The sequence below is a fragment of the Lissotriton helveticus genome, chromosome 7 (assembly GCF_964261635.1).
Source record: "Lissotriton helveticus chromosome 7, aLisHel1.1, whole genome shotgun sequence".
Lineage (NCBI taxonomy): Eukaryota > Metazoa > Chordata > Amphibia > Caudata > Salamandridae > Lissotriton > Lissotriton helveticus.
In genome coordinates, this window is record NC_136068.1 from 1,900,541,956 (window position 1) to 1,900,559,026 (window position 17,071).

The 17,071-nt window shown below is 46.8% G+C and overlaps 1 protein-coding gene across 1 annotated transcript in view; it reads left to right on the plus strand.

Moving 5' to 3' along the window:
- Positions 1 to 224: 224 nt before the first annotated feature.
- LOC144770867 (C-type lectin domain family 2 member L-like) overlaps positions 225 to 17,071 on the plus strand; it is a 60,647-nt gene continuing 43,800 nt past the window's right edge. The window contains exons 1-2 of the mRNA XM_078655662.1: positions 225 to 540; positions 3,493 to 3,591. Coding sequence (XP_078511788.1) covers positions 309 to 540; positions 3,493 to 3,591 — 331 coding nt within the window. The 5' untranslated portion in view covers positions 225 to 308. The remainder of the gene's footprint in view (positions 541 to 3,492; positions 3,592 to 17,071) is intronic.

A 17,071-nucleotide genomic window follows, 5' to 3' on the forward strand; every position in this document is an offset into this window, starting at 1 on the left:
GCCTAGGATCACATGATTTGGTAAAGTGGGGGCAGCTGGGAGTCATCACAGGTTTTCTGGTTGCACATAGCGCATTTCATCCAGTAGATGTATATGCTTGGCTCCACCTGGCTGCCAGCCCCCCTTCTCCCTGGAGCTCCACCTTGTTGCCTGTGCCGATGCTTGTTTGTTTACCCGATGACTCAGGAAAGAGAAAGCGAGGACGGACTGCGCGCGGCGTTCTTCCTTCCCATTGGCGGAGCGCGCTGTGTCCGGAAGTCCAGGGTGTGCCGGGTCTCCTCTTCGCGCACCCCGCTTTACCTGCAGCCATGTCTGGGGGCACCCCCGAGGGCCCCCCGCCGGCCGGGGGAGACCTGGCGCTGACCGAGCTCCCGCGGACCCCCGCCGCCCCGAGCCGGGCCGCCCGCGGCCTCACGGCCAGGCTGAAGGCGGCGCTGGGCTGCTGGCGGGGCGGCCGGGGGCCCGCGGCCCCTGTGCGGGACCAGGAGGCGCTGCTGAGGCCGGAGGAGCTGCCGGGCCTGCACCGGCCGCCGGTGGAAGGTGGGAGCCGCTGCTGGCCGTGAGCCGCTGTCTGTGGCGTCTCTGGCTCGGGGCATTCTGGGGGGTGCTTTCGTTTAGAGGCAGTCATCATGGGCTTAGAGATGACAGACTGGACAGAGCCGCTGCTGAAGGAAGGACTGTGGCCGACGGGGTGTCCAGCCGGCAGCAGTAGAGGGGTGTCCCACCTGACAGCTGTAGGGGGTGTGTTCCACCTGACACTGTAGGGGTGTGCCCCACCTTGCAGTTGTAGTTTGGTGCCCCACCTGTCACCTGTATTAGGGTGTCGCACCTGTATTAGGGTGTCCCGCCTGTCACCTGTATTAGGGCGTCGCACCTGTATTAGGGCGTCGCGCCTGTATTAGGGTGTCCCGCCTGTCACCTGTATTAGGGTGCCCCACCTGTATTAGGGTGTCCCGCCTGTCACCTGTATTAGGGTGTCGCACCTGTCACCTGTATTGGGGTGTCCCACCTGTCACCTGTATTGGGGTGTCCCACCTGGTAGCTGTATTGGGGGAACCCATCTGGCAACTGTATAGGGTGACCCACCTGGCACCTGTATTAGGGTGTCCCACCTAGTAGCTGTACATGCGTGGCCTCACCTAACAGCTATAGGAGATCTCATCTGGCTGTTGTAGGGTGTTTTCCACCTGGCAGCTGTAAAGGGGGGAGGGTGTACCACCTGTCATCTATAGATTACCGCCCTGCTGTCAGTTGTAGGGGAATGTGCTCATCTCGTTGCTGTAGGGGACTTTCCTCACCCGGCTGCTGTATGGGGCTGTCCTCATCTGGCTGCTGTAGGGAGGGGGTCCTCATCGGCCTGCTATAGGGGGCTGTCCTTATCTGGCTGCTGTTGGTGACTGTATTAATCTGGCTGCTCTAGGGGGCTGTCCTCATTTGGCTGCTGTAGGTGACTGTTCTCTTCTGGCTGCCATAGGGGGCTGTCCTCATCTTGCTGCTGTATGGGAGGTGTCCTCATCTTGCTGCTGTATGGGAGGTGTCCTCATTGTGCTGCTGTATGGGAGGTGTCCTCATCTGGCTGCTGTAGGGGGTGTTCCACCTGGCACCCGTAGGGGGCTGCCCCATCTGGCTGCTGTAGGGGTGCCCCACCTGTGTGCTGTCCCACCTGTCTGCTGAAGGAGAGTGTCCCATCTGGCTGCTGTTAGAGTTTACCCCACCTGGCAGCTGTAGGACGTGTCCTCATCTGGCTGCTGTAGGGGGTGACCCACCTGGCAGTTGTCGAAGAGTGCCCCACCTGGCACCATGAAGGGGGTGCCCCCATCTGACTGCTGTAGGGGGTGTCAAACTTGTGTGCTGTCCCACCTGTCTGCTATAGGGAAGTGTCCCATCTGGCTGATGTCTGAATTTGTCCCCACCTGGCAGCTCTAGGCGGCTGTCCTCTTCTGTCTGCTGTATGGGGTTGTCCCCACCTATCTCCGGAAGGGGGGAGGGTGTCCTACATGGCAGCTGTAGGGAGTGACCCCACCTAGCACCTGTTTAGGGTTATTCCTACCTGATACCTGTGTTGGGGTGTCTCCAATTGGCACCTGTATTGGCGTCTTTATACCTGGCTGCTTTGCTTTACTCTTCCCTGCAGCTATGTCACATAAGAACTAACTGATGTTGCTAAAGCGGTGTGATCTTTATTATTCTGAAGATAGCTGTGTTGTGAATGTTTGTTTGTTAATCCAGACTGTGCCGCTAATGCCTGTAAATTCGGTGTAGCGTGTGAAGTCCTGATGTCTGTGGCCTGGTCCCGTAAATGTAGTGAAACCTGAGGGATTCCTTTGTTCTCAAAGGCATATATGATATATTTTAACTCCAGGACCAGCTTGTGTTCTCAGATAACCTGAAGGTGTGGCCTGTGGCCTGAGCCTGTAAGGTCTCTGCAACTTGAGGGGTACCTCTCATGTTTCTGCCCTTTACGTTCTGTGTAACCAGAGGACTAGTTTTGCTGTTTGAGGCCTGTTAGTGGCTTTGTGACCAAGAGATATCACATGCATGTGCTATTCCTCCCATTTAATTTACAATATTTATGTTACTGGTGTAATTCAGAGAAGTCCGTGTGATATGATGCTGATCATTAGAAATGTAACTGCAGGGACCTTAAATATTTCTAGATGGGTAAGTTCTTGAGACTTGGCTCCTCATGGGTGCTACTCCACCCTGGTTTCCTCTAGCACGGTCAGCATTTTATAATGTGTGTCCTGTTATGGCCAGATAAGCAAGCGATGGTCCGCTCAGAAGCTTCATCTACTCATGTCTCTGCAGCGACCATCAGATATATTCCTTCATCTAATGTTATCTTTGATTTTACAAGCTATAAACATTGCCATCAATGCGTTTTGAGCAAACTGTGTTTATATGTTTTTAATGTATGAAATTAAATTAAGTTTTTTGGGTTTTCGCAGTTAGTGATTAGTATTGTTATTAATATTATCTGTGTTTTGCAACAGAAGGATACTTATGTGCCAATAGATAGCTGTGACAATTCTGGAGTGTTAGAAGGTGATGTCACTCGTAGACCTACATGAAGTGTGTATTTAGTTCGTCCTCAGCAGCGGTTGGCAAATAGTAGGGGAGGACGGGGGGCAAATGTGTGATCAGTTATGAAAAGATGGTGAATTTCTCACTTCATGAAGTTGGACAACTTGCTAGAACTTTGCATATGGGCGAATATCCTTCACAAAGTAGTGAGACCTGATGGAATCTCAAAATCTTTTGCATACCTCCAACAGTTCTCTCTTTTGGGAATAGATCCTTATGGGTATGCATGTTATTTTAATATGGTTGATTGGATCACATGACCGACTAATTCATGAAACATTCTTCTCAGAGTTTTACTCCTTCACCATTTGATTTCTTTACTGTGGCTGACTTGTCCCAACGAATGTGTGTCCTTTTTGCACAGTGGGCACTTCCCATGTCAAATTAATGCTCTTTACTACATTTTAGGTCTTTGGTTCAATATTCACTTCTGGAGGTGGGCAGCACTCGTGGTCCTCATATTGATAATGATTGCAGTGACCGTGATAAACCTTATCCACCTGACCAGTAAGTATTTGTGTGTGCACAATAGAAGCATTTGTCAAGTAAGAATGTGTTTGCAGCATTGTAAAACCGAAGGCAAACTGAATGTTTTTCACTAATGGTTGTGTGCTGTCAAACAGCCCCAATTTCTGCTGCAGAAACCCATGTTTACCATGTATGTTTGGTACAGCAGGTGGGTACTGCCCGAGTATGCTGTTGAACGTTTGTAAAATATCAAACTCCACCAGATAACATTAACCTGCAACAGTTAGTTATAGGTGTTCATACTGTATGGCCCTAATAAAATTGAGGGACCCAGGCACCAAAGGGGTGGGGTACCAACAGACAGATTGTCAAAGTGAAATGTCCCCTTTGGGTGAACTTTACATTTAGCCACGTCACATGTATCAACACCATTCAAAGACACAACTAACCCAGGAGTAACAAAAAATGTATGTAGCAATATTTATATAACAAGCATTGGAAATGCAATAGGTCTCGCATTAGGACATTTTGAGCTATTGGTATTGTAAATGGCAATTTTTCTATTTCTGTGTTGGTTTTGAAAATAGCTAAATTAATAGCTTTGTCATTTACAATGCCAATAGTTATAACTTTCGCAAATGTGACACCTATAGCATTTGTAATACAATATGTGTTGTATTTACGTGACTTAGATGTATTGATATTACAAATACCAATGGCTTGTAATTTTTTACAAATTATTAATACTTAAATAAAAGGTATTGTAATGTATAATTGCAATAGCTTAAACTTTTGTAAATAACTTTTGTGAAGATTGTGTTAAGTGTATTTTATTGTGCCGAAAATCCAAGAACAGAAGTGAAATATTAACATCTTTTTGTGACATTTGTAATGAAGTTTGAGACATTGAGAGAACATATTTGAACCAGTTGTTGTTGAATGGTTGCACATATTGATGCTGTGGTGCCCCTGAGTGGTGGTGCTGAGTGAGTGCGATAGAGTGAGTGCGATAGATAGAGTGAGTGCGATAGATAGAGTGAGTGCGATAGATAGAGTGAGTGCGATAGAGTGAGTGCGATGGATAGATAGAGTGAGTGCGATGGATAGATAGAGTGAGGGCGATAGATAGATAGAGTGAGGGCGATAGATAGATAGATAGATAGATAGATGGATAGATAGATAGATAGATAGAAAGTGTCTATAAATAAACCCATCAAAAACATAAACACCTAATAAACAAAAATGCCTGATTATTGAAAAGGAATAGACCAAGGTATTAGATTTGTGCAAATACAATAAACAGAAGCAAGACAGTGAAGGGGCAGGAGAGAGTGAGACGGAAATAGAGGAAGAGTAGAGAGACCAAGACAGTAAAGGGGCAGGAGAGAGTGGGACAGAAATAGAGGAAGAGCGGAGAGGCCAAGACAGTGAAGGGGCAGGAGAGAGTGAGACGGAAACAGAGGAAGAGTGGAGAGGCCAAGACAGGGAAGGGGCAGGAGAGAGTGAGACAGAAATAGAGGAAGAGTGGAGAGGCCAAGAGAGGGAAGGGGCAGGAGAGAGTGAGACGGAAATAGAGGAAGAGTAGAGAGACCAAGACAGTAAAGGGGCAGGAGAGAGTGGGACAGAAATAGAGGAAGAGCGGAGAGGCCAAGACAGTGAAGGGGCAGGAGAGAGTGAGACGGAAACAGAGGAAGAGTGGAGAGGCCAAGACAGGGAAGGGGCAGGAGAGAGTGAGACAGAAATAGAGGAAGAGTGGAGAGGTCAAGACAGTGAAAGGGCAGGAGAGAGTGAGACGGAAATAGAGGAAGAGTGGAGAGGCCAAGACAGTGAAGGGGCAGGAGAGAGTGAGACGGAAACAGAGGAAGAGTGGAGAGGCCAAGACAGGGAAGGGGCAGGAGAGAGTGAGACAGAAATAGAGGAAGAGTGGAGAGGCCAAGACAGTGAAGGGGCAGGAGAGAGTGAGACGGAAATAGAGGAAGAGTGGAGAGGCCAAGACAGTGAAGGGGCAGGAGAGAGTGAGACGGAAACAGAGGAAGAGTGGAGAGGCCAAGACAGGGAAGGGGCAGGAGAGAGTGAGACAGAAATAGAGGAAGAGTGGAGAGGCCAAGACAGGGAAGGGGCAGGAGAGAGTGAGACAGAAATAGAGGAAGAGTGGAGAGGTCAAGACAGTGAAGGGGCAGGAGAGAGTGAGACGGAAATAGAGGAAGAGTGGAGAGGCCAAGACAGTGAAGGGGCAGGAGAGAGTGAGACAGAAATAGAGGAAGAGTGGAGAGGTCAAGACAGTGAAGGGGCAGGAGAGAGTGAGAAGGAAAAAGAGGAAGAGTGGAGAGGCCAAGACAGTGAAGGGGCAGGAGAGAGTGAGACGGAAATAGAGGAAGAGTGGAGAGGCCAAGACAGTGAAGGGGCAGGAGAGAGTGAGATGGAAACAGAGGAAGAGTGGAGAGGCCAAGAGAGGGAAGGGGCATGAGAGAGTGAGACAGAAATAGAGGAAGAGTGGAGAGGCCAAGAGAGGGAAGGGGCAGGAGAGAGTGAGACAGAAATAGAAGAAGAGTGGAAAGGCCAAGACAGTGAAGGGGCAGGAGAGAGTGAGACAGAAATAGAGGAAGAGTGGAGAGGTCAAGACAGTGAAGGGGCAGGAGAGAGTGAGACGGAAATAGAGGAAGAGTGGAGAGGCCAAGACAGTGAAGGGGCAGGAGAGAGTGAGATGGAAACAGAGGAAGAGTGGAGAGGCCAAGAGAGGGAAGGGGCATGAGAGAGTGAGACAGAAATAGAGGAAGAGTGGAGAGGCCAAGAGAGGGAAGGGGCAGGAGAGAGTGAGACAGAAATAGAAGAAGAGTGGAGAGGCCAAGACAGTGAAGGGGCAGGAGATAATGAGACAGAAATAGAGGAAGAGTGGAGAGGTCAAGACAGTGAAGGGGCAGGAGAGAGTGAGACGGAAATAGAGGAAGAGTGGAGAGGCCAAGAGAGGGAAGGGGCAGGAGAGAGTGAGATGGAAACAGAGGAAGAGTGGAGAGGCCAAGAGAGGGAAGGGGCAGGAGAGAGTGAGACAGAAATAGAAGAAGAGTGGAGAGGCCAAGACAGTGAAGGGGCATGAGAGAGTGAGACAGAAATAGAGGAAGAGTGGAGAGGCCAAGAGAGGGAAGGGGCAGGAGATAATGAGACAGAAATAGAGGAAGAGTGGAGAGGCCAAGAGAGGGAAGGGGCAGGAGAGAGTGAGACAAAAATAGAAGAAGAGTGGAAAGGCCAAGACAGTGAAGGGGCAGGAGATAATGAGACAGAAATAGAGGAAGAGTGGACAGGCCAAGACAGTGAAGGGGCATGAGAGAGTGAGATGGAAACAGAGGAAGAGTGGAGAGGCCAAGAGAGGGAAGGGGCATGAGAGAGTGAGACAGAAATAGAGGAAGAGTGGAGAGGCCAAGAGAGGGAAGGGGCAGGAGAGAGTGAGACAGAAATAGAAGAAGAGTGGAGAGGCCAAGACAGTGAAGGGGCAGGAGAGAGTGAGACGGAAATAGAAGAAGAGTGGAGAGGCCAAGACAGTGAAGGGGCAGGAGATAATGAGACAGAAATAGAGGAAGAGTGGAGAGGCCAAGAGAGGGAAGGGGCAGGAGAGAGTGAGACAGAAATAGAAGAAGAGTGGAGAGGCCAAGAGAGGGAAGGAGCAGGAGAGAGTGAGACGGAAATAGAGGAAGAGTGGAGAGGCCAAGACAGTGAAGGGGCAGGAGAGAGTGAGATGGAAACAGAGGAAGAGTGGAGAGGCCAAGAGAGGGAAGGGGCAGGAGAGAGTGAGACAGAAATAGAAGAAGAGTGGAGAGGCCAAGACAGTGAAGGGGCAGGAGATAATGAGACAGAAATAGAGGAAGAGTGGAAAGGCCAAGACAGTGAAGGGGCAGGAGAGAGTGAGACAGAAATAGAGGAAGAGTGGAGAGGCCAAGAGAGGGAAGGAGCAGGAGAGAGTGAGACAGAAATAGAGGAAGAGTGGAGAGGCCAAGAGAGGGAAGGGGCAGGAGATAATGAGACAGAAATAGAGGAAGAGTGGAAAGGCCAAGACAGTGAAGGGGCAGGAGAGAGTGAGACAGAAATAGAGGAAGAGTGGAGAGGCCAAGAGAGGGAAGGAGCAGGAGAGAGTGAGACAGAAATAGAGGAAGAGTGGAGAGGCCAAGACAGTGAAGGGGCAGGAGAGTGTGAGACGATGCAGAAGGGTGCTCGTCTTTGGCAGTTGCGGTCTGCCAGCCAGTGCAGGTGGAAACTCATAGGTGAATACTACGGGAAGACAACTGCAACAACACTCCTTTGGGGCCTGCAGCAATACCACACAGCACTATTATATTCTGAAGGTTAGCTACCTCATGCAGCTCACAACAGGAACTGCACTGGGAGACAAGGGACCCCCAACCAATTGTGTTGACACCCGCGTCTCTGCTTGAGGACAGTTGACTATATCTGGCGTTTCACACACCAGGAACATGCTAGGCTTCTCCTCGTGGACTGAAAGACCGGTCACTCTCCTTTGCTCTCTGAGCTGGCCGGTAGTCTTGTAGGTACTAGGCAGACCCTTAGCTTTTGTAGTAAGCTGCAGACATCAGTTGATGTCCTCGTTCCTCTGGGAGACTGCCTCTCATGGAGACACTGGCCCTGATCACAGAGTCTATCAGGTACTCTGTGGACCACAGCCTTCCTTGTTCAAGAAGAGCTTGAAACTGGAACAAAGCTCAGTGGTTAGGGCCTCACCTTACACTTATTTTCTAGATGGAGTTTGTGGATATTTTCCTGGATTCACTGTCTAAAGCTGTGACCCAGGTTGGTTTGGTTCTCAAATTTCATTTTATGCTGTTTGTCAGACACAGGCTCCCACAGCAGGATGTAATAATGCTGGGTGCAAGCAGGAATATGCAACCAAGAGCAGACTGAAGTGTGAGATCTCTGCACATGGCTGTATCAGCCTTCCTGAAGCAGCAAACAGGGACAGACTAAGGGCAGGCCCTGCCCATAAATGTCCTCCCCTCAACAGACGAACCTTTTGTTTTACCCCTCGCTCTATCATCTCCCAAGTGGCAGTGCTGAAGAAGGATGAATCAGAAACCTTTTGCGAGACAGGTCTGCATGGAATTTCAAATGTATCCCTGTCTCCATTCCCCCACTCCACTTGAATCCATGAGCCATTATCTCGTGGCTTTGGCCGCCGGTGCTTCCAGTGATGAAGAAACACCCTAATAACGATTTAGCTGAAAATTAAACCATCCTTTCTGTCCGCGGCCTTAAGAACCTTCACTGCCCTTGTCCAACGGTGCAAGAAAACCCTGGAGCACAGCTGGCATTTCATCAGTGTACATCGAGGGACGTTCTCTATGATGGGTCTTGTTACGTTGAGAAAAATGGAGAAACTAAATGAATATACATTAGAATATATGCTAGCCTACATATTAAAAGATGCATTAGATAAATATACATTTAAAAAACATCTGAAGATTAACGAGTGTGAAAGACTTTCAGAACTCTTCCCAAACTTATGTTCAACCTGAACCTTAAATATGTTAAGAAATACAGACAGGAGGGGCAGCACTGACGTTATTGAAGGGTAATGAATCCATCTGTGGCTTTATAGCTCAGTTTATAAACTCCTGTCTTTACAATCTTTAATTTTAAGAAAGATTTCAATGTGAGATGGGATTACCAGAGCCAGGCCTTAAGGTGTGTTGTCGATCGGATCAGCCTGATCCAACGGCATCGAGTGTAATCTTCTTCCAGCGCACAGATGGTTGAAGCTTCCCTGACAGTGCAAATGAATGGACGTCACAGAGCAGAACAAAGGAGGCGCAGCCAGTGCAATCATTGCAGATGGGAACAATACCACGACTAAGTGGGCAATTTGTGGGGAAAAATACAATAAGATTCCCAAAGTGTGTGTTATGTTGTGTAATAATGTCATGTTGCTTTAACTATGTTCATTCTACATTCTGCTCAGAGCGTTCCTATGTGCTGTATTCTAAGATAGTCAGTTACTCCTGACTGCTAACCTGTCTGGCTGTGTACCTGCTCTGCTGTATACATTAAATCCACTTTCCACCTATTTCATGTGTGATTCATCAATCTAACAATTGGCGACGATCGGGATGATTTTCTTAACCTATGAACCGCTTTCAAGATAATTCCGACCTCCCTAATGGTCGAGACGACAAGTGGAGCAGAGACGACGTTACCATATTTCAACAACGCATGGAGGACAATAATTGATTTTGCGCACAACAAAACCTGGTGAGCGACGCCTTAATTTTTACTAAAACTGAAATTTCTATCCTCATTTTGGATACCTTGGATGCGCTGCTACACCACGCTCGAGCGCTTACAGTTGTTCTTCATTACACGCTTCTAACGCGCGTGTCCTCAAACTTGGAGGTTCTCGCTCCTACTCGCGTTGCATCTCTGTAACGTCATACGTTCACTGAGAACGTGACGCATCACACAGTGCGTGGCGGCCATTTTGGATTGGACAGGCCTACTCGTCAAACGAAGGAAAAAACGGAAAACGTTTTCTTTGTTTATTTACCTATTTCGACACCCACAAGTCGGATTTTCATCGCGGTCACAGGTAATCGCTGCTTTATGCCTTGAACAAAACCTCTTGCCTAATTTGTGACATTTTCAAGAATTTCTGCAATTCTTCACTTTATGGTGGTGAAGACTGGACAGTGTGTAGAAGGATCCTGTATTCACTGAACAATTCCACCAAACTGTACACCTTACGGATAACTTTCCTTTGCAATCTTCTCTCATATCATTTAACTCATTTTTGCCTTTCTTCACACCAACATGAGTCAACAAACATTTTCTCTAAGTAATCCTCAAGAATTCTGGTGTAAAGGTTCTGAACCAACGTTAAAATGGCTAGAATGGAAAGACTATTTTCTCAATTATATTGACACAGTAGATTCTGATGGAAAAATGTCTGCTGATCAAAAGAAACGTATTCTTTTACACTCATTGGGTCCAAAAGGCCTTAAATGCTATAACCAAATGAACAAGCCTATTGTAGGGGGAGGTGATAGTAATGTCTTCACAGTGGCTCTATCCAATTTAGACAAATATTTCTCTCCGAAAGTTTGTATGGGTATTACGCGTTACAAATTTTACCAAAGGAAACAATCTAAAAATGAGTCTGTGGATGACTATGTTGGTGAGTTGAGAAAAATGGGTGATGATTGCGCCTTTGACGGTTTACTTGAAGATTTAATTCGTGACCAGGTGGTAATGCACGCTAATAATCCTGCAATTCAGGAACGTCTTTGGATGAATGGGGATGCCTGTTTAGAAGATATACTAGCCTTAGTTCGTAAAGCTGAGTCATCCAGTAGATGTGCGAGTGCTCTAAAATCTGAAAATGTCAGCAAAGATGTTGTGGCTAAAGTAGATGCTAGTTCAAAAAGAAACGGTAATTTTAAACAAAAAAGCGAAACATGGGCAAAGCCTAAGTACAGTAATGAATCTCCCAAATGTTATAGGTGTGGGAGTTTTGAACATTTGGCATTTGCGAAGTCTTGTCCTGCAAAAAAGAGTAAATGCGGTGCGTGTGGACTGTATGGTCACTACACCAAAGCATGTAGAAGGAAAACAAAGACTGTCAAATGTATTCAAGAAGACATAGTTTCTGATGAGAACACTTCTAGTGATGATGATCAAGCATCTGACTGCGCTGTAGTTTTAAAAAAAAAATTACTCCTCAACATTAGGGATGGTTGTTTACTTGTCGATAACAAACCTGAATGTTGGATACATATAGGGGGTGTGCGCATCAAGGTCTATGCTGACTCTGGTTCGCCTTATACGATCATAAACGAAGATATATGGCGTAACACTTTCATTGACAGAGTTGGTCCAAAACTATCTCCTTCGGATATTGACCCTGAAGGTTATGATGGTGGCAAGATTGATATAGTTGGTTTTCGTTGGCTGAAATTTGAGTTCAAGAACCGTAGATCTTATGGCAAGTTATATGTATCAAAAAAAGGTCCATCTGTTTTAGGGTGGAAGGACCAAGGGGATTTACACATTATTCTTGACCCCAACTCTGTGGAAAAAGTTTTGGTTATGGATGAGGGCACCAAAACCGGTGAGGAACTGTTAAAAAGATTCCCTGCAGTTTTTTCAAAGACAATTGGCAAGTTGAAAGACTTCGAACACAAAATAATTTTGAAGGACTCTGCCACACCTAAGATCCATAAAGTTAGAAGTGTGCCAATTGCTCTAAGAAAAGACGTGGCTACAGAACTTGAGAAATTGGTTTCATCCAACATAATTGAACCGATTGAAGCGTCTGCTTGGGTTTCCCCTTTGGTGGTCGTGAAACGATCCAACGGTAAACTAAGACTATGTGTGGATCTTCGCCACTTAAACGATAATATAGTGGTAGACCAATTTCCCCTGCCAAAGATCAATGAAATGTTAGCTTTGCTTGACGGGGCTAAATGGTTCACTACAGTCGACTTATCGTCTGCGTACCATCAGATCCCTTTGTTTAAAGACAGCAGGAAATACACTGCTTTCATAACCCCACAAGGTTGTTACCAATTTAAAAGAATGCCTTTTGGTTTGGCTTCGGCCGCAGCTGTTTTTCAGCGTTTAATGCACAGGTTGTTTTCCACTGTTAAAAACACAAAGTTTTTTCAGGATGACATCCTCATCTTTGGAAAGGAAAAGGCAGATCATGACAATACCTTAAATGAAGTTTTGAGCATTCTCAATGACAAAGGGTTAACTGTTGAATACACCAAATGCACCTTTGCCAGTGATCATGTAACTTACTTAGGGCATATCATTGACTGTAATGGTATTAAACCTAAACCCAATTTAGTTGATGCTATCAAGTGTGCTCCTTCCCCCAAGGGAAAAGATGATGTCAGATCCTTTATTGGCTTAGCTGAATTTTGTTCGAAATACATTCCCAACTTTGCGACCAGAACATATAATATAAGACAGCTGTTAAAGAACAAGACAAAGTTTGCTTGGTCAGTAGAATGTGAACAGGATTTTGATGACATCAAAAGCTGCATTGCCAATATTGCTTCCTTAAAGAGTTTTAATCCTGATGCTCATTCTATTATCACCACCGATGCCAGCATTAAAGGTTTGGGTTCCGTTTTGTCCCAAGTTGGTATGAATGGTAAGGAGCAAATTGTAGCTTATGCTTCCAGGTCACTTTCGCCCACAGAAGAAAAATACTCAACCATTGAAAAAGAAACTTTGGCATGTGTATGGGCTGTTAATCACTTTAGAGCTTTTGTATGGGGTACTAAGTTTACTTTGCGCTGTGATCACAAGCCACTACTCAGAGTCCTGACCACTGAAGGTACTGTTAACACTTCAGCGAGAGTTGCCAGACTTGCTATTAAACTGCAAGATTTTTGTTACAAAGTGGAATTCGTCCCTGGTAAAGAGAATTGTATAGCCGATTTTCTTTCCAGAATGCCTAAGCAACTAGATGAATGTGAGGATGAATTGTGGAACTCCTTTCAAGTAGCCTATGTACAAGACATGGATGGTGCAGGCATTTCGAAGCATAAGTGGGTTGATGAATATGCGAAAGATGAAGAACTATCTTTAGTAAAATCCCATCTAGCTGGATCCTGGCCTAGGAAAGTTGACTGTAAGCATCCTTTAAAGTCATTTTGGGATGTTAGATTAAATTTAAGTGTTCAAGATGGCAGCATCTGGTTTGGAGAAAGAGTCATACCTCCCAAGATTTTGCGGCCCTCCATCATGGCTTTATGCCATGAGGGGCATTTTGGCATAGTCCGTTCTAAACGAACAGTTAAAACCTCTTTTTGGTGGCCAGGCATGGATGCTGAAATCGATCAATTTGTAAGGAACTGTAAGTTATGTCAAACTGCTGACAAATCTCTAGTTGTCTGTAAGCCTCCTATGGGCAACATGACTGCACCTAGTTCTCCTTGGGAACATTTAGCCATTGATATCATGGGTCCTGTTGGCAGTGAGCAAAAATACATTTTGGTCTTGATGGACTTATTTTCCAGGTGGCCTTGTGTAAAGGTTGTGAGCAAAGCTGATACTACTTCAGTTTTAAAGTTTTTAGATACTTCTTTCACGTTGGAGGGTATCCCTTCAGTTTTACTCAGTGATAATGGTGTCCAATTTACCTCTAATAAAGCTAAAGAGTACTTTGATACACTAGGTATCAAGCACAAGACTACTGCTCTCTATAATCCAAACAGTAATGGCATGGTTGAGCGGTTTAACCGCGTCATCAAAAGTACAATTCAAATGTCTGGTAAGAGTAAGGACTGGGAAACTCAAGTTTTAAAAATGGTTTGGTCCTACAGAACCTCTATTTGCGAGGCTACTGGTTTTCCTCCTTTTGTACTTATGCGTGGCAGGAATCCGCGCACTAAGTTTACTCCTGGATGGTTGTTTAAATCCAGTGTGGTCAATTGGTCTGAAGATATCGTTAAGGAAAGAAGCCAAGCTTCTCATCTTAAAAGCAAAATGTTGTATGACTCAAAGCACAAGGTGAAAGATGTTAGCTTGGTAGTTGGTCAATGGGTAAGAGTCAAGAAACCTGGTAAGCCTTCCAAGGAGGAAAGTAGCTTTTATGAACCTTTGCAAATTGTTGAAGTCTTAAATAATGCAGTTCGCCTTTCTGATGGACGTGTTTGGAACCTCAAAAGAATAGCTAAATGTCCTCCTCCTCAGGTTATCCCTCCTTGTCTAACTTACTCTCAAGAGTCTTCTGACTTGTTTGACCTAGAGGACTTGTTTTGTCCTAAAGCTTCCAATGCTTTCCAGACGTCAAACACTTCCAGCTGTCCTGCCTCAGACAATTCTAGCCAGGTTTCACCTGAATTAGGTGCTTCTACTTCTTCAAATTCTGCATGTGAAGTTGAGGTTCATGCTTTCAGAAACCCTAGGCGTGAGAAAAAGCCTCCCGTGTGGTTAGCAGATTACATTTCTGAGAATTTTCCCTTGTAATGTTTTTTTTTTTTCTTCTCTCTTTCTTTCTGTTTGATGGGGGGTGGTGTTGGGCACAAGTTATACTTTATATTCTTTATTGTTCAAAGAGGGATGTGTTATGTTGTGTAATAATGTCATGTTGCTTTAACTATGTTCATTCTACATTCTGCTCAGAGCGTTCCTATGTGCTGTATTCTAAGATAGTCAGTTACTCCTGACTGCTAACCTGTCTGGCTGTGTACCTGCTCTGCTGTATACATTAAATCCACTTTCCACCTATTTCATGTGTGATTCATCAATCTAACAGTGTGACAGACCGTTGACAAAAGCGGGCGAAATTTTCCATAGAGTCTATTCATTAGAGAGCTGTTGCGGTCAGAAGAACAAAATTGTGAAACACGCCTACATTTGTTTGTTACCATCAGTGACGGGGGATTCAAGTCTAATTTAGGATGGGTGCACAGCCTTTTGTTGAAAATTAATATAGGTTGGGTTCACCTTGGGTGGCGTTAATACCCCTAAAAACGCCAATAACAAGAACATAGAATGTGATACCAGTGGGTCACTGGGACCATCCCCTTGGGAACACCTTGTTTTCCTCTTGTCGACAGAGGATTCCACAAATATTTAACGTATCAGGTTTCTTTTTATTTGTTAATGTTCATCGAATATTTATTCAAAGCATATTCGTTGGTCGATGGTTTCACACATTATTGAGCATGAGTAACATATTTCTCCATAAGGCATCATTATAATTCAGAGTATCCAATGCATTTCGGGCTATAGAATAAGCCCTTCATCAGGGAATAATGCTGTAACAAGAAATCATAATTTGTCACCTCCTTCCATGTACCCTTACATTGTGCATTCATAGAACAATCCAACATATTCCAGAATAACTTAAAAGATGTGCAAAATACATTCACATTGATAGTCATGAGGTAAAATCAAAATACAAATGGGAATGAGAAAAGGTGACTTACATGTCTATTTGGTGTTTCTGGTAAGTGTTCAACCAATGTGAATGAGCTAAGAAGAAAAAGAAAAGCGCGGGTTGTTTTTACCATGTTTGACGCGGTGTGGGAGATGCAGCATGGCGGTATGGGTTTTAATCACTAAACTGACCTGATGTTCGACGGAACGAATTTCAACGTGGGCGAGGGTGCCGGCTCTCCGAAAAGTCAGCGCTCTCGACAAGCTCAAGGTTTCTCGTTGCAACAGTGTTGCTGTTCAGTTAGTTTGTTAAAACGCTATCCTGGTCACGTGATTACTAACGTCTGAAGAAAGACTATCGGGAATCGGTAAACGGGGGTAGTGGCATGAACTATGTGGTTTGTCAATAACAGAAACGGGTGGGGGCCTAAGATAAAGGTTATTTAAAATTCAGAATGTGAATAAGAGCGAGTGAGGAGTTAAATGTAAAACGAGTAAATTCAAAGATGGGGAACAGTCGGGGGGCGTGGCCAAGCAGCATGGCCGACAGGACGTGAGCTCCACCAGCTCCGTCCCGAAGACCGTTAATATCCTGTCATTTCCCCTGCCCGGACCCTCTCGTCCCGGGGAAAGCGTGTCGGAGAGGCGATAAGAGTCCCGCCGAGCCCCTGTAACTGGAGGAACGGACCCGTGGTCGGTGTTCCGCCGCATCCTGCGGCCTGGCTGCTACTGTGGGCGGCGCCGGCGTGCCCTTTCACGCGGCACCGCGGCTTTGGCCTTCTCGCTGGACCGGACGGCGGTGGAAGGGAGCAGCGACCCCAGCCTGTGTGCGTAGCTGCTGCCCGCCGGCTGTCTGCTGTGGGATCCCCGGCCCGGGACCGGACAACTGCGGTGCCGGAGGACTGAGGCTCTACTGTGAGGCGGTGAGGAGGGGAGCGGGACGGGGGTGCCGGCCATCTTCCGTGGCCTCGCGGGGCTGGAGTGCGGAGGGGGCCCCCCATCTTTAACTGCTAGCGCTGCACGTCGGACGACGGAGCGCCTTCATTTGGGAGTGGGGGCTGAGGAACCACTCTGCACTGGCCCCCCTCTTCTGGCGCAGAGGTGCGTGTGGGGGCCCTGGTCTGCTGTAACCCTGCCGGGGTCCGACCATACTAAATTGGCACTCCTGTACCCCCTCCCGCTGGCCGGTATCCTGTGCCCTGAGGCAGATCGGGATCCCTGTCATCTGTGAGACGCCGGGGGAGCTCCCGGAGAGCTGTTGCTGGACCCGGCTGTCCGCCATTTTGGAGTTGGTCTTGGGCGGCATCCTTGGATTGGGGGCGGCCGATAGTGGAGTCCGTCTGTGCCTGCTCTGCCCTGCTCTCTGGTGGGGGTGGCCCCGTGCTGCTGCGCTCTGGTAGCACCTGACTTGTGACCTGCGTTGCCTCCTGTGATCTTGGTCTTGTGGACCCGGGCACTGCTTGCCTGTTTCCCTTCGGCGCTGTGGTGACGCCTACTCTACCCTGCTTGGGCGGCTTCGGGGAAGGCCCCATTGAGGACGTCGCTTTCTGGTGCAGCAGATATGACGGGCCGGACTGGTCGTGGCCCTAAGGCCACCCAACCCAACACGATCACTCAGTACACTACC